Source organism: Barbus barbus (genome assembly GCF_936440315.1).
Source record: "Barbus barbus genome assembly, chromosome: 14".
NCBI lineage: Eukaryota > Metazoa > Chordata > Actinopteri > Cypriniformes > Cyprinidae > Barbus > Barbus barbus.
In genome coordinates, this window is record NC_136742.1 from 27,405,589 (window position 1) to 27,424,005 (window position 18,417).

At 37.1% G+C, this 18,417-nt stretch overlaps 1 protein-coding gene across 1 annotated transcript in view; it reads left to right on the forward strand.

Moving 5' to 3' along the window:
- The window catches only part of LOC306880344 (ATPase family AAA domain-containing protein 2B-like), a 95,214-nt gene that overhangs the window by 7,583 nt on the left and 69,214 nt on the right, over positions 1-18,417 (forward strand). The window contains exons 5-19 of the mRNA XM_079433827.1: positions 3,769-3,865; positions 4,108-4,234; positions 7,072-7,230; positions 7,418-7,493; positions 7,984-8,085; positions 8,198-8,309; positions 8,417-8,532; positions 8,649-8,823; positions 9,495-9,583; positions 9,843-10,002; positions 11,262-11,352; positions 12,171-12,482; positions 13,317-13,461; positions 14,139-14,325; positions 14,506-14,691. Coding sequence (XP_079289953.1) covers positions 3,769-3,865; positions 4,108-4,234; positions 7,072-7,230; positions 7,418-7,493; positions 7,984-8,085; positions 8,198-8,309; positions 8,417-8,532; positions 8,649-8,823; positions 9,495-9,583; positions 9,843-10,002; positions 11,262-11,352; positions 12,171-12,482; positions 13,317-13,461; positions 14,139-14,325; positions 14,506-14,691 — 2,134 coding nt within the window. The remainder of the gene's footprint in view (positions 1-3,768; positions 3,866-4,107; positions 4,235-7,071; positions 7,231-7,417; positions 7,494-7,983; positions 8,086-8,197; positions 8,310-8,416; positions 8,533-8,648; positions 8,824-9,494; positions 9,584-9,842; positions 10,003-11,261; positions 11,353-12,170; positions 12,483-13,316; positions 13,462-14,138; positions 14,326-14,505; positions 14,692-18,417) is intronic.

Below are 18,417 nucleotides of genomic sequence, written 5' to 3' on the forward strand. Positions count from 1 at the left end.
TAAATCGATTTTGACCTAATTATTTTGCACTGAAATGAGTCTGACACACGAGTCTGTCGTCTCTGACAGCGGTGCATCACGTGTACCTGCACAATATCATAGCCTGTGATTTCTGAAAACAGTACTATGTTGTCAACTAGTGATATCACAAGAACTTTTGAGGAATGTGCAACATAATTTAGAAAATTATTTTTGTCATATGTTATAAGTATAACTGTCAGACACTATCATTTCAGCCGCTCTGCGCAGCTCGCACAGAGCGAGGCTGAACATAAGAGCTCAGCTTCGCGGCTGAGACACGAATAGACTTAAAGCTTTTACTCTTAATAAACACAAAAGGCGCGTCCACTTTAATAAAAAAAAAAAAATTTATTAAACAAACAAGAGCAGAAACCAAATAAAGTGCATAACTGAAAAATAAAGCATCTTAGGCTCAAAACTAACACAAACAGTGGGCACAGCGCAATATTGTGAGAACTGAGAACTGATCGCGCGCTGTGTGAGAACTGAGAAAGTGGAGCACTTCTATCAGAGTGATTCCGCCTATCGCGCTTTCACTAACTTTAAGTTAATCAACAACGAATTGTGACTCCTGGGAAAAACGGGATGTCTAGTCACCCTATCCCTATAACCATTCAGTTGCTGAGGCCATTGTTTCAGATCGCTAGTTTGCGTTTTGGTAGCGTATCCGCCCACTGCGGCTGCCATACTCTGACTAGATATACAAACGCCCCTCATCTGATTGCGATCCAGTGACAGGGACGCACATTTTAAAAGACAAGACAGTCAACTTAGCCTATAGGATGTATTTTGAATGTCCGGTAGTCCTCAAATAACATTTTAGTCCCGTCTCGTCTCGTTAACGAAGACGCGCATACATTTCGTCATAGTTTTTATCATCAGATATTAATTTTATCTCGTCAACTTCTCGTCTTAGTCACAGAAAAAAGGTTCGTTAACGAATATTTTTCGTCGTCCTCTTCGTTAACGAAATTAACACTTGTTCTTTGGAAGGAGACAGCTTCTTGTTTTTACACTAGCTTATTATTAAATAAATAATATTCAGCATCAAACCTTCTAAAGCCTACTTATCTGTCTCTCTTCTCCAGTGGGTTGGGCTAATCCAAAAAAAGTGAAAACAATGCGGGTGTTCTGAAAACAGACTGTTACCTGTGAAACAGGGGTGCTCTGAAAACACCCCCATTAGTAATTAGTGCTTTCCACCTGATGAAATGAGCGCGGCCAAACTGATGAAATGAGCGCGGCAAAAAATCGACCAATCAGATTTTTGGTCGAACCAGACCGTATCGACCAATTAATCGACTAATCGACTGGGACGTTACAGCCCTAGTATACATAGCTAATTCATGCCTGAAGTATGGTAGTTTCTGTAAATTTTCAAACTCAAAACATTCTAGATAGACAATTTAATGCTACTAAACTTCAAAAACGGCTTGTTCATAAACTTTGCTGTTTTCTTAATGATGACAGACATTGAATACAGGAACACATGATTAACCGCATTTATACGTCTAGACGCCTATTCATTGTTGACCCAACCAGTCAGCAAATCATTTAACTCCTGGTTGTCTGAGAGAGTCTGTGTATAAGCATTTTGAGCATCAATTGTCTTTGGATTGACCTCTTTGGCTTCAAACCAACTAGCTTTCTACCCCGTGAATCCACGAGGAGCTCACAGTGTCCAAATCATGTTCTGTTTGGACATTGTGTGCGTACGTTATAATTCCCTCATGGTTTTGAGTAGCTGGTGTATAATTAGTAGGACATCTGATGAAGCCAACAGAGTTTACTCTTGCAGAAACCGACACTTTAAACTCAACAAGAACTAAAAGAGACTACAAGAGACTACTCAATATGTATAGTGATGGCATTGTTCAGCTTGCATTAATGCACATTATGGTTTATGATATAATTGGTGATCCCTAGCCAAGGCTACACGTATCCCAGGGGTAGGTTCCGGCTGTACTTGAAAAGATGTAGACCTCGCTTCGTTAAACCTGTCTTTGTTAATATTTTTACTAATGACCTGTATCAGTTCTTGGGTGATATTTCATACTTGTTGAGCTTCTGTGGTATGACTGCAAATGATTGTACTTGTGTTAAACAGCTCATCTGGAGATCCTGTATACTAATAATACATTTGCATATCTTTTTCAAAGAAAGTTTCTGTGCTTGTCCCTAGAACCGTCAAAACTTGTGATGGAACACACATTTGTGGTTTGACATCGATGAAAACGTATGGTGTATTTACACTGCCGCAGCATTTTCAGTCAATTCTTATGAGAGCATGATTGATTGACAGTGGATTGGAGAATAATTTGAGAGCATCGAACAGTTCATAAATCCTCAACTTTATGCATATATCAAGGAAAAACACCAGGCAGCTGACAGATGTTGTGAATTGCAGGTAGTGATTTTTCTCATGAGCATTTAAAAGTATAAAGGTTGTGCAGGAGTTTCTGCTGGGTTTAGTGTGTAAATTTTGTTTACATATTAGAGACTTTGCAGTTGTTACGCAATATTGCAGTTTGAACACTTTCATTCTGAATAGATTTGCCGGGTTTACAAAAATGTATTTAATTGACAGTTTCTTTGCATTGGGCATTCAAAAACAAAACTCACATCTTTTCAAGTAATCATGTATGTTTATATGTATATGATGATTATATTGGCTGTGTATTAAAAAAAAGGTTGATTTTGATGATGGATTTACTGGGTTGTGTCCTAAATCAGGTTTTTAGTGTGAGGTAACATGTTGCTGCGAGTCAAAGACAGATGGTGGAAGTGTATTGGAGAGAAGACCTGCTGGTGTTGCACATGAATGGCTTGAGCTGCTTTACTCATTCTGAATGACGTTCCTCCACAATAACCCTTTGAAGCCTGATATATTTTTGCATTTGAAGCCAGAAATTTGCATAGGCCTATGTTTTTTTGTTTAGTATCATATTTGATAGATCAGGATTTTATGGCTCCTATAGTATGATATAGAGAATATGAAGCATGAAGAGGTAAAAAAAAAAAACACCTCAGTTTTATTCAGAGCCCAAACTGAGCAACAATCTGCAGTTTGGTGCAGCTGCTAATATTAAGTCTCACTTGAGACGATGAGAATTAAGCAGCTGTTAATATTCAAATTGTATATTTGCATTTTATTTTCAAATTCTTCAACTATTTTCAAAAGTTGTCACTATATCTTCCAATAATGTTTTAGTTAGATTATATTTACATGTTTAGTTTTATTATTATAGTTTTGTAGATTTTATTTTGGGGGGCAAAACATACAATGAAATTTAGTAAATGATGATTGAGAGATGGACAAATAAACATTCCTCAAAAGCCTGATGGATCATATTTGTTACTCACATCTTACCATGATTTGTATTTTAATAAAGGATGTATGGATAGTCAAGTAAACCCAAGTTGCATCTTAAAATATTACTACCAAAATAAAAGTTCTTACGTAAGATTTCACAGCAAAACCTACTATACTACTATAAAGGTCTAAAATACTATTATAGTATAGCCAATCAATCAGAGGACAGAAAACATGTGTACAGTTGTGTATAACAGGTATTTCATTAAAGTTTTGATAATGTTGATAATTTAGAGGCTTTATAATTTTGCGTATCAAATATGACACTGTAGGCTTCATGGGGTTAAACTTAGTAAACCGGTTTATGAACTTTTGTTTCATGAGACTAAAAAGTTTGGTTATTGAATGCATGTGAATCTTGTGTCTGTTGTTAGTACGGCAGAAGCAGTTCTTCAGGAGATGGACAACATCAGCAGCATACGGCAGAATCGGGAAGTGGAGCGCCTCCGCATGTGGACAGACACTGAACTGGTGACTCTTTCTATTCTTTAACACTGATGATTAAACTGCAGAACAATTGGGCCGCCTTATTTTCCATCTCATTAAGCAAACGATTGCCCACATTGAGATTATTAAAATCCTGCCTTACTCTGAAGCATTGGCCTTTCTCTTCAGTGTGGGCTGTGAACCCACTGATGAGTCAAAACTCACATACTACAAACTCCATTGGTTCTTCCACATTTCTCATTTAGATATTTATTTTTTTGCTGCAGGAAAACATGGACATGTACTCCCGCGTGAAGAGGAGGAAATCTTTGCGTAGGAACACATATGGAATGCAGGCGCATCACAAAGTCATGAGCAAGTCAAAGGACCCCGAAGAGGAGGAAGGAACTGAAGGTATGTGTGGACTGTGAAACTGCCCTATTTGCAAATAATTGTTTGCGTACAACTCAGTTAACTCTATTTACTTATAAAACATTTTTTTGACTAAGTTAATTTAGGTTAAGTTTTGAAAACTTTAGGTTTCAATATTTTGATAAACAAAAAAAATCATTTTGGTGCATTGTTAGTGTCACGCTATGTGATTTGTATCTGGTGTAGGTTGCTTGTTTAATGTTCCCAAGCATCATTGAAGCTTATTGCATTCATATAAAATTATGACTAGGCGAATGATAAGAAATTTAATTAATGATTCTGGTTCCAATTACATTTAACAGTTCTAGTTTCATAGTAATTCTGTTATGCTGGGTACACACCACAAGATAATCGGGCTGATTTTGGGCCGATTTCTCCCCTTCCGATAATCCTAGGTAGTGTTGTCAAAAGACTTTGTCAAATTGACATTATCGGGATTTAAAATAAAATGATCCCAAACGCAAGTACGGCGCGTGGGGCTGTGACGTGCGGTCAGTGATCCGTTTCCAAAACCACCGGCGTTGCAACGACAAAACACACTGTTACCCATTTGAAACATTTTAATGCAAGTATTATGACATAAGTGAGGTACAAAGCTTTGTTGATAAGATTAATAATTGGTTCGCAGGCAAGTGTTACATCGCGACCATGCTTTTTGATTCATGCTGCATACATTTAAATCAAGCCATACTTTGTGTAAATCAAGGCTTTGTGTTCTGTTTTGCCAGATGGTCACAAATTTAATATTATTTATTGTTTCTTTTCCCAAATCCTCACTGTCTCACCCTCTAGATTCGCAGGTTTATCTTATTGTTGTTTTAATCACTGTTTTCGCATCTCTTACTGTGGTAAACGTGGGGGGAAATGAAAGATTTCGTGGCCACGAATTAAGAATTCATTACTATGACTTAAATTGCTCCCACATTTAAATTCATGGGTTTTCTAGGCAACACATTACTGAAACCTGGTCAGTGGCCACAAATTAATATGTCATAGGTCATATGGCGACAAACATAATGTTTATTATGTTTGCTCTAAAATTGCAATTTATTTTTTTTATTCTCAAGTCTCCAGAGATTTTGCGAGATTTCCCGTGTTCACATTTAGGACTCTGGTTGAAAATCTGTTGGTGTGTGGGTGTGCTGTCTTTGTCACATCGCAGCACACCACAAACTATAGGAGCAAAACGGTTAAATCTAGGATTTTTTTTTTTGTCCTCATGTTTGTGATTTCTCACATTTTGAAGATCTTATAATATTTTAAAAAACTTTTAGTGTGTATCCAGCATTACCTGAATCAAATAAATTGTAGTGGTGTCAAAATTAGCGCGTTAACGCATGCTATTAATTATTTTCAGATTAACGCGTTAAAAATATTTAATGCAATTAACGCAGGGGCGGGGCTAGGGTTGGCCACCCCATTTGCAACTGCTGCCTCTGTCTTTTTTTTTCTTGCAAAGGATTGTTTATTTAGATGCAGAATGTCTTTATGACCACATCAAACGGGAGAAGTTTCAGACACGTGCTCTATACGTCGCCTCCACGCCAGACGCGAGTCAAACAAGCGCGTAAAAGATACTGTGCTCGTAGCGCGCACTCTTCAAATACACGCACATAGGTGCCGGTGCGCGCTGTAGCCTATATCATTTCATATCATACAGCGAAAGAAACTACGTGCATGCAATGTCGTAGTTATGCCGTCAGTTCAGGCATGAAGTTACCAAAAAGGCGATTAAAGCTGTCTTAAACTGTGTGCATGCATGCAATAGCCTATGTTATATATGCGTCACATTTAAGTACATGTCTCTGAAATGGTCTTAAAAACTGTCCTGAGGCACCCTAGCACTGTCTCCCTCATCTAAAATACCCAATTCAACTCATCTGCTCATTAGTTGAGACTTTCAGACCTGAAGTGAGTCAGAAAATGTAAAGAGATTTGTGAGAAAATAAGATGCATGTCAGATCCCCATCACCTTCAGCAGCAGCAGCTTTTAAAGCAATAGCAGGCAAATAAGTTAATAACCAGCTGCTGTGATGTCTATTAATCCAAGAACAAAAGAAAAAAGAGCAAATCAATAACTTTTATAGTTTTAAGGGGTTAATCTATATTTAATTTAGAATTTAGTGTTTGGTAACTTCATTTTCTGTATATTTCTGCTGAAGGGCACAGCTAGCTAAATATGTCATTTATTATAATGGGTTCATGTGAAGATTGTTTTAAGTTCACTTAAATTAGACGTTAAGTCTAATAAATGTTAAAATTGATAGCTCTCAATTATACTGTAATGCTGAATGGCTACAGTCAATGGTTAAATATTCAGGGGGCAAAACAATTTTTTTATAGAGACATCAGTTGTATTGATATCAGTGATGCTGGCCTTCAATCATAAAAAAAGATGCCATTAAAGAAATATTAAAAATGTACTGTCTTTATGTTGTTTGTACATTGTACATTTGAAGATTGTTTATTTAAAAACTTGAATGTTAGGTGGGATTAATCGTGATTAATCACGATTAATTTTAGAAAAATGTGTGATTAATTAGTTAATTTTTTTAATCGATTGACAGCACTAATAAATTGTATTATTGTTTGTATATTTATTGCATCTAACAATGTCATCTGTCTTCTTGATCTGTCCTAAAGCTATACCTTATATTTAATTTGTGAAGAATGTGATTTGTCCCATGAAAAAATGAAGTGTAAAAGGGCTTTTCCATTGCAGAAGTTCTGAATATAAACCATTTTTCGATTTCCAACTGTGATGAAAGTTTAGTTTGTTGTTCATTCTAAAGAGTTCTCTTTTTTTTATTATTTTTAAGAGTCTCACGAAGAGGGAGAGGAGGATGAAGATGTGGAGGCTGATGATGATGATGAAGACGATGAAGGAGATGAGGCAGAAGAGGCTGGAGAGGAGAACGATAGACCTTATAACCTCAGGCAGCGTAAAACAGTGCAGCGATATGAAGCACCACCAATAGGTACTTGCTCTGGACACATTCACTCATGAGCATCTATGCTCAGATAGTTTTCATTCATGCTCACTTGCTTGAGCACCTAAAACATCCTTATGACCCTCAGATGTTTCCATGCCATGCAGCGTGTGCAATTATTGGCTATTGTAATGAATGATTTTGCCTTTTGAATGCGTTTCATTTGTTTTCTCAGAGCCAGTGAACAGGAAGCAGAGCAAGGGCTCTCTGTTCGACACACACAGATCTCCTGCAAGAAGAAGCCATATTAGGTGAATAATGGTTATTTTCAGCAGTTTATTTTCTAATGTCTTATTTCTTGCTTTTTTGGAGGGCAATATTTTCTGGGTTTCAGGGTTGTTATAGTTCGCTAAAACCATAAAAGAAGAAATAATGGAAATGAAATTAAAGTTAAATTAAACAAAATAATATATTTAAAAATGTAACTTATTGATTTTAGCTAGTTGCCAAGACAACATTTCAATTTTTTTTATATAAATTTTTAATAAAAATTGTTCTAAAGTAATTGATCTATTTAAAAACTAGAATTTAAGCTGAAGTAAAAATAATAGAACTGTATAGACATATTAAACTAATGACAAAAACGCACAGCAAAACTACTAAAACTTTCATTAAAATTAAAATGAATGCAAAATGTAAAATGAAACCCTAAAAATATTAATATAAAATAATTACTATTAATAAAAACTATAATAGAATCTCAATGATACTAAAACAACACTGCTGTGTTTTCATCACCAGAGTAAAGAAACATGCCATTCACAGTAGTGAATCAACATCATCGTCTGATGAAGAGCGCTTTGAGAGGCGCAAAAGCAAAAGCATGAGCCGAGCTCGTAACAGGTGACATAAAAACTGTCATCAAACAGAACAAGTGTTAATTCACTCAATGTGTGACTTATTGCATGGCTAAAGTGTGTGAACTTTTACTAAGGTTTGATGTTGCTTGTGACAGGTGTCTACCCATGAACCTGCGGGCAGAGGATCTGTCCAGCGGTGTACTTCGAGACAGAGTAAAAGTGGGTGCTAGTTTGGCAGATGTGGATCCCATGAATCTGGACACTTCTGTGAGTCTGAGTGTTTTTATACTTCTCTGCATTCCTTTACTGATTTACACTAAGGAAAAAGATGGTTTGTTTGCAGGTTAGCATATGTCTGGTCTCTTTCAATGCAGGTGAAGTTTGACAGTGTTGGAGGTCTCTCCCATCACATTCAGTCTTTAAAAGAGATGGTCGTCTTTCCTTTATTATATCCAGAAGTGTTTGAGAAGTTTAAGATCCAGCCCCCAAGGTAAGGTTTTTTGCGTATCTGATTATTTTTTTGATTTGTGTTTAAATTTGCATCCGGTGACGTGCTGTCAGAGGTTGACACTAACGTATTCGTAACATGTTTTCCCTGCTTTGCAGAGGATGTCTGTTTTATGGGCCTCCAGGAACTGGGAAGACGCTGGTGGCACGAGCTTTGGCCAATGAATGCAGTCAGGGTGACAGGAAGGTGTCTTTTTTCATGCGCAAGGGCGCAGACTGCCTCAGCAAATGGGTGGGAGAGTCTGAACGACAGCTCCGCCTACTTTTTGACCAGGTGAACTAGTTGACGACCTCACAATCCTGGCTCTAGTATAGCTTTGAGATCGTTTCTGTTGTCTGTGAGCTGATATTTATTGATGACCGGATATAGCAATTTCCTGGATGTTTGTTTTATGTAAAAGAAAATTAGGGTTAATGATTTGAAAACGTTTGTTAAATTAAGTGTTAAACTTCTTTGCAGGTTGCAGATTTAAATTAATTTTGTCTTTTTATATATATATATATATATATATATATATATATATATATATATATATATATATATATATATATATATATATATATATATATATATGGATTTCTATACATTTTGTCCCCAAGATTTTTTGGAAGTATGTATATATTAAATTTTTTTTAAAGTTGTGTTGTGGAAAAAAAATATATAAAATTTATATATATTTGTATTTACATTATGCAGCATAACTGAACCTACCGTTTACAATTTTAAAGGAAAACAATTAGCTTGTTTCTACTCGTAGAAAAGCTTCAAAAGCTTCTTTTTCCTCTTTGTTGATTCTTTTAGTGTATCACAAGTTGTCTATTTAGATTTGGAGGGAATCATATATCCCTATAAACAGGTGTCAGGCTCTGTTCTCTCTCCAGCTGTTTTGAAGTGTTAGTTGTGTGATTATCCAGCCAGGTGATGTTTTGCTCTCGTCCTGGCAGGCATACCTCATGAGACCCTCCATCATCTTTTTCGATGAGATTGATGGCCTCGCTCCTGTTCGCTCCAGCAGGCAGGATCAAATTCACAGGTAATGCATTCGAATTAATGCAGTGGGGATTGCCGAAGGTTTCATCATCAGGATTAGAAAAAGCTCCCGAAGAAATAAAGTAGTTCGATATGATTTCCACACAAAGGGTTTTGGTATTACAAGGAGTGTATGTTGGAAAACAAGATTTTTCTTGCTCTTTTAAAGAGATTGATGTGCTACCCATATTCACACATCAACACCTATTAATTTTACATTTGGTGAGGTTAGCCAGTCATTTTGTTTTCTCTTTATGTTTTAGCTCCATTGTATCTACATTACTGGCATTGATGGATGGTTTGGACAACCGGGGGGAGATAGTGGTCATCGGTGCTACAAATAGACTCGACTCTATCGACCCCGCACTCAGGAGGCCCGGACGCTTTGACCGGGAGTTTCTGTTCAACCTGCCAGATAAAAAGGTGCGCGAATCCTTTTTAACTTCTGCGAGGTAAACAAACATTAGGTGTCCCAGAGCACCCTCGTGTCCCTCACTTAAAACACTTATCCTGAAATTGTCTGACAGCTCAGTTTCAAGTCTCTTGCAGCTGGTTTGGCCGCTAAAATGCATTTTTCTTATCTGCGTTAATCTCACAGATTCTGTTTGCCAATCTTGTTGACATCTTGACAAACGGAATGCCGGTTAATTTTGATGAGATTAGTTTAGCATGCCGATCTCTGCTGATATCAAAGCTTTCCTGCTTTAGTTCAAAACATTTCATGACCGGAGTTAAACTTTAAAGTATATATATGAGTAATTTGAAAATTGTATGTATAAAGGTGTACTAAGTATTGAGCACTTCAATCTAAAAATAAGTAGAAGCTAACTAGTCATTGAGGGAAATATTATAACATTAGATGATATCCTGTATTTTTCCTATGTCCAACAGTCAGAGCAGTACTGAGCACAAAAATGAGATTTCAAATAGACTGAGAACATTAAACAGCATTTAAACAGATCAGTGTACTCTAATATCAGTCTCATGAGAAATGTTGAAAACAGTGATCAGAAGAATTTAATGCAGTAATATTTTGCTGAATTACTATGAGTAGTATTATTTTATACAGTAGGGTCCAAAAGTTTTAGACTTAAAAATATGAGATTTCTATTTAATTGAACCATGAAAATAAACATTTTGTAGGGTTTGTTCTGGTTTTCAAAATTTACAACATGTAATTTGTAATGAAAAAAACAAAAACAAACATTTGTAAAGATACAATACATTTTCACTAATGGTTTCAGTCCTCATACGTTTTTTTGGTATAGCATTTTATTTATTTAATCAGAGTTTTTATTATGAATTATATGTATATATAGAAAATTTAGATTCTCAAATGGAGACAAACTAACTAGACTAGAAACAGCTCACTTTACACTGAATTCAATTTATAAAGCTAGAACTTATATAATTGCCAAACACATCTTCACCCTTATATTGTGTGCATCATCTATGCCTGAGCTTTGTTTTTGAAGTTGTTGTAATATGAGGTCAGCTCTGTGCCGGTCTGATTTCTAGATGTTTGTCTTCACAGCAGGGTGCTGGCTAATCAAACATTAGCTTTTATGTTTTCACCCAGCCCCTTTGTTAAGTGTTTATGATCAAAACCGTTTTGCTGTGCGTTTTGAAGTGCCTTGTTTTATCTGTACACTGTCTGTGTTTGTGTTTACGCTCATCAACAGGCTCGAAAGCACATTCTAATAATCCACACCAGGGACTGGAGCCCCAAGCTAGCTGAACCCTTCATAGATGAGCTAGCTGAGAAATGTGTCGGTAAGATGGATGCAAAAGTGATGCTCTATATCTAGTTGAAACCCAAAACGTGTTCATGTTGCAAGTCATTTCTTTCTTCACTGATGGTGAAATGCTGCACAAAGTGACAAAATCACAGGCGATCAGAACATGTTTGTTTAATCTATATTCAAAGTCAGTTAGCTATTATTACTTGATTTCTCTAGACCATAAAGTGATTTAATGTCAGGTGTTTGGAAGACGAAACATAAGGAAACAAATGTTACTCCCATAATCAGATAATTGACCGTTTTACACAGGTGTCAACGTTTGTTCAACAGATTTATTATTTTAATGTAGAAACATTTTATTTGCTTTTAAATGTATCTTTTTGGTTATTGTTTGTTACTTGAAGTCCAAAATCAAATAGCAGTTTGTTTTCTCAAATATAAAATTAAAAATGTAAACTTTGAGTTGAATGGAACGCACTATTTTCACTGTAAGCTAGGCTATTCTGTCAACTTGTGCTTCTCTAATAATAATAATAAAGTTTAAGCAATATTTTCTCATTTTATTCTTTCAAATTTCTAACCATTTTAAATGTATTTGAACCATTAAATGGAATTCAGAAAAAAAGTGAAAATCTTAAACAACAAATGGACTTTGTGGAAAAAAACATTTCATATCTTATTTTTTCATACCCTTTTATTATTTAATTTTATATCTATTTGTTTTGTGTAATCATGCAACTGTTGTAAATATTTGAAGTTAGCAGTTTACTAATGTTTTTGACCAGTATTAAAGGTGGCCACATAGTGTTGTTCTTGTTCAGATGAGTGTGTAACTTTGCTGTGTCTCAGGTTACTGTGGGGCCGACATCAAAGCACTTTGCACAGAGGCTGCGCTTGCGGCTCTGCGACGGCGCTATCCTCAAATCTACGGCAGCAGTCAGCGTTATCAACTGGATGTGGGCTCCATCGTTTTGGGGCCGCAGGACTTTGGTCGTGCTCTGCGCTCCATAGTACCTGCGGGTCAAAGGGCCCTGGCTCCGCCTGGCCACGCCCTTTCCTGCGTGTTGAAGCCCCTGCTGGAGCCCACGCTGGCCCAAACGCTGGCCTGCCTGAAGCGAGTCTTCCCCCACGCAGAGCTCCTGCACAGGGAACACACACACGGTACGCTCCCATTTCCTGCTGTTGGATTTTATGTTTTATGTGAGTTATTTCTGCTATACATCACAGGTACAAAAATTGCTTTAATTAGTTTTTTCCCTTTGCCCTTCTTTTCTCATTTAGATGTTTCATCCATTCAGATCAATTTTTTTTGTGCCTTACATATAGAGCTTTATAATTATCACCTCGTATTTCTGCTGGGAATAGAATTTCCCTATATTTTTAATGACTGCTCTCTTTGTATTAAGTCATGTGACTCATCCCACTATTTAGTCCTGAGCTTTCCTCTTCTGTAATTATACCTTTAAACTGTTTGTTTTAAGAGAAACTTCATATGTCAAAGATGATTTGACAACTAGTGAGAGATTTTAGATTTCCTGGATTGAGTTTGTTCATTATTATTATACGTATTTTATAAATAGTTCATTTTTGAATTAGTGGAATCTTTTTCATTTTTAAACTTTTAAATCTTTAAAGTTTTACTTAACTTTTACAAAAATTTTTATTGTGCCTCATTACTTATGCCCTTGCCTTTTAATCAAGACTAATATTTTTTTTTTCCCACAAGTGCAATATTTTCCTTTTATTTTTATACTTTTACTGAGGGATGTTTTATTTACTACTGATGGAAAGGGGAAGAAAATATAAGATAAAATCATATTATTTTTTGTTTATTATTTATTTATTTATCTGTCTATCAGAGTATCTTTCCCCAATACTAATGCATCGAATCAAAGCACCTGCTGGATGTTTCATTTGTTTTCTGCTTTTTTTGTAAACCACTCTGAAGCTGAAGAAATGTCAGCCGAAATGTAAAGTTGTTTTCTGTGATTTCAGACACTGACAATCATCTGTTGGTGGAGGACTCATACAGTGAGGATGAGGAATGTCTTGGTGCTCCTTCCATTTATGAAACGCCGTTAGGATTGCCGAAGGAAGCAGCTTCCTGCACGACCCATAAACCCTTTCTCCACTTTACCACGTGAGTCAGTTGAATTCACACAGAACTCAGCTTTCATCCTTAGCACACTTTAGTAATCAATACACTGAGGCCCTTTGTTTATTTAATAGTACATCTTATTTTATTAATTTTTTTTACCATGAGTACAGCCGTTCATGCTGATAAGCCAATAGAAATTAAACAAAAAACAAAACTTGTCAGATTTAAAAGTCTCAAAGGGGTTTGTATGATAAATTAAAACGCTGTGTTTTGCTGCCATCTGTTGGCATTCTTCAGGACTAACAGTCTGCACTGAAATAGCTTGTGTTCCTCAGCAGACCTACTTCGATCGCGTTTGCATTGATTTGTTCTTCATGGTTGATTAAAATGGTGTTTTATGGCATTAGCTTGCGATCATGAATACTCGCAGCTCCTCACACTTAAATGAGATGTTGACAAGTTGTTCATCTTAATATATTAATATACAGTAAAGATGACAAATGCATGAAAATTTGTCCTCCCTAAAGAGCTGCCAACTTTTTCAATTACCTTTGCCGTCGTAGCTTCATTCTAGTTGTCAGCAACTCTTCATAAATGAGAAACTGAGGCAGTTTCTCAAAACTAGCATCTGTGTAGACAACATTTCTGTGCTTTTAGGTTTGATTTAAATGTTGCTAACTCACCTAGATAGATAGTGACCTTTTTTCTTTTTGTTTCAGTTCTGCCTACCAGCAGCCCACCTCTTACCGGCCACGGCTGCTGCTGTCGGGACCCCAGGGCGTGGGGCAGAGCACACACCTGGCCCCTGCTGTGCTGCACCATCTGGAGAAGTTCACTGTGCACCGTCTTGACCTACCCACGCTATACTCTGTCAGTGCCAAAACCCCAGAGGAGTCCTGCGCTCAGGCAAGCTGAAACGCACCATCACTTTTGAAGACTTCACACGTCCAGTGTGTGGTGCTGTGGGCTTGTAGTACTGTTGTTTTGCTTAAAATGTGTGCTGATGGTAGCATTTTCTACATAGGAGTGTATGCGATCATTTGTAACTTCCGGACTGTGTGTGTGTGTGTGTGTGTCTGTGTGTAGGTGTTTCGTGAGGCTCGGCGCTGTATACCCAGCATCATCTACATGCCTCACATCAGTGACTGGTGGGAAGCCATCAGTGAGACGGTCAAGAGCAGCTTCCTCACACTCCTGCAGGATGTACCCTCATTCACACCGCTCCTCATCCTTGCCACAGCAGAGACCATCTACCAGCAGCTCCCAGACGAGGTGACCAATCTGTCCCCTGAACATACCCCTAAACCTAAATACGCTTTTTTGCGTAACAGTTTGTTACAGGCATCAAAATGTGTTTTGTTGTGGAGACTAAGGGTGAGGTATATTGTTTTTTTTTTTAACCTTCACATAACATGGATGCGTAGATTTGCTGATTATGTGAAGTAAAAGTCGTTCACAGCCATCTTCACTCCGGTATTTCGCTCGGTTTTGTTTTTGCCGCATCCCTGTGTTTACAGCGGAAGTTCGAGGCGGCTGAGCCGTTTCATAACCAAACGTTATGTGATTGGCTTACGGGTACACCAATGATTTTAAATTTCCATATAGACAGAATTTGAACAATTAGACTTTGTCTAAGGTTTATTTTGAATTCTTTGTTTCTAATTTGTTTCTTTCTAGTCTAAAAGATCGATTTCGCATATTTCTCTTAATATTTAAGGATCCATATCGATTTATTAAAATGAAGATTCATGAAACTAGGTATATATATAAAATTAAGTTTCACACGTAGTCGTAAAACAAATGCTGTATTTGCTTGGTATTTGTGTGTTTGTACATAGTGATCACATGAGCCTAATTTGTGTACAGTGCGCTAGGCCAAGGCTCAGCCTTTTTTCTTTTTGTTTTCTTTTCGACTTTTTGTCCCTCCTTCTCCTTTTTCTTTAAGGTCTGACCTGTACCTGTCATTCCATTTCTATTCTTTTCCAGTCCTTTTCTAAGCACACCAGGGGTGTTAGAATCAATTCTCAAAGAGATGGCAGGAAGAGCATGTGAGAAGTCTTTAAAATAAAAGAGGGAGCGAGAGGTTGGAAGGAAGAGATAAGTAATGCAGTCTGAAGTCACACAACCAAAAAAAAAAAAAAAAAACTCTCTTAATTATGCTGACGGAGAGTCACTCTGGCAGCTCTGCGGTTTCACCTCACAATCCAGCATCAAGCGCCTCCAGTGACTCATGCTGTGCGCCCCATGCATCCCAGGGTTGGCGACTGGTGATTGGCCGGTGGCGAAGCCCTTGATCATAGCTCCTGCTGAAGAGACTGATGCCCACCAGGAGGGCACGAGAGTGTTTAGAATAAAAGGATTAATGTTATTGACAGCCCCGTCTCTCGCTTGCTCTCTTGCAAGGTGTGTTCATTAAAGCCTGTCTTGTTCCTCTGAGGACAGATACATGTTTAATTGATAGTAGACAAGGATGGGTTGGTTATTTTACCCTCTATGTCACACGTTTGTTTTCTCGTATGCTTTGAAAATTTTACTTGACTTTAAGTGTGATCCTTTTGAAGACCCCTGTTGTGTCTTGGATGTTGAAATTCTACCTATATGACAGTATTTGCATTATGAATCTGCAGTCACCGGATATTTCGCTAGGTTCGGTTTGAATTAGTTGAACTTTTTTGTATTTTATTGTATTTTGACATGCGTAACAGTTCTTGAAGTATCCCAGAATAATGTGCAGAGACAAATATTAGATGCATTTAATAATATAGTCATTTATAAGTTGATTTTGTTGAAAGGGGAAAAATGGTCATTGTCAGTCAGTGTTGGATATACTGGCCAATATAGGATATTTAAAGATCAACTGAAGTGCCTTGATACACATGGTGTTATTCTATGTGGTGTTGTAATTTCAACTGAATAGGAAGAGAGGGCGGGACATATCGAGCAGCCCTGCCCCCTTTTTAAAATAGCCAACAGCGCTTTATTTATATCTGCTCGGGCCAGAGCTTTTGAGCTTGGTAAATCCACATTTAATAGGTTATGACAGCCACAGTCTAAAAGATTACCCCTAGATTAAATATGAAACTCTTACTAAAACAAAAGTGATCATAAACATGCCGAAACTTAGTTTTAAAAGAGTACTATATGCCCCAATTGAAAGCATTACACTCTGAATCATTCCCTATCCCCTACATAGTGCACTACATGCCATTCACCATACAGAAAATACTAATTCTGTGAACAAGTGACTAATTTCAGCCGCAGATCCAGCATCTATTTATAGTGTAGAGGGCGGGACGCTTCAGATTCTAGAGAGCATTTGATTGGACAAAGTTTGATGAGAAGCTGAAGTGCAGGGTGATGTCATCAAAATCGTTGATTCATATTGGCTGAAGTGAGAGACTAAGTTTTGAATGCTTATATCTTCTAAATGCAAATTTTGTTGTTGTTTTGGATAACACTAATTTATAGATAAGCTGAAGCCTAACATATTCATTCTAAAAGCAAAAAAACATTAATTTTGATTTCATGGGGACTTCAAGTGCTTTCCTCTTTTTACATTTTTAGATTACCTTTGCCATCATGTTATGCTCACTTAACGTTAATCATTTAGAAAAAAGCTTTCTTTTAATAACAGTTAAATGTCATTAACGAATCATTAGCGAACCTCAAAATGAATTTCAGTTTTTCATGCTGTGCATTCTAATTTCATATGTAAAATTACTTCGTATTAGTTTTTTATTTTTTAGCAGTATTCCTCCACAATCTTGCTCTGGCTCCATTGTGGTACAGTACACCCACTTTTCCTGGTCCAATCCATTTCTGATGTATACCGTCAAGTCTCGCCCTACATTTCATTTAGTTATTTATTTTTGTCCTTTTGAATCAGAAATATTTCGTAGTGTGGAAGTAAAATGGGTTGCGGATGTCATTTTATGTTGACTTCAACCCCGAGTTTTGACAACCACATAAGATCTGAAGTGGCTTTGAATGGTGAAGTGAGCAAATTCAGAGAATCGGATGTTTGAATCCACAAAGCCTGTTCCCACTTTGAAATGTACCCCAAGGCCCCTTCAGTGGAATCATACCATCCTCACTCTGAATCGTACCACCCTTACCTTGGTGTGAGAGTCATCTCTTCATCCGGGCAGGGGGTCCTGCGCTAAAGCCGCGATCAATACTGGAGCTTCACAGTAACTCCACAAGAGCTTCTACGGTCAGATTCTCCCTTAGAATAAATCATCCCAGCCTCTCCCACTCATGAACACTTGAATCCAGGCCCTCTGAGATTTGGAGATGAGAATCAGAATCAGAATTAGCTTTATTGCCAGGTATGTTTGCACATACGATGAATTTGTTTTAGTGATCGTAGCTCCACAGTACGACAGAATGACAGCGACAGGACAAGACACAGATAATAAAAAAAAAATGGACAATATGCAAAATAGCACAAACACAATATACGAAATAGACAATTCAGTATGTTACAGGTATGTTAGGTGCAAATTTGAAATGTAATAAGTATGTGTGTTAAATAAAAAATAAAGTATGATAGTGTTGTGCGTTTCATGTTTATTGTTAAGAGTTCAAATTAGGGCTGCACAATCAAATTTCTAATCGCGATTAAGATTATGGATGCCACGATTACATAATCGTTCAAAGCCGCGATTACAAAAATAAATAAACAATTAAAAATGCCCACTTGCATTATTCTGTGTGCTTAAGAGGTGTTTGCGTGGTTTAACAAACTCAAACACACTGGATAAAAGACATTTTGTCTGACTGATAGTCGTTGTCACTCTGTTGTGCATGATCGATATGTTAAACTCCAAACGTGTCAAAAGCAGAACGAAATGGCAGTACTCGTTTGAACTGCGCGCCACACTGACCTTTTGTCTGCTCGCCTCAAAAAAAAACCGATCGCGATCACGCACTTAACAACGCTGTGAAATCCAGTAAGAAGCACTCGAGTTCAGCGCAGAGTTCTCCAGAACAAATCAC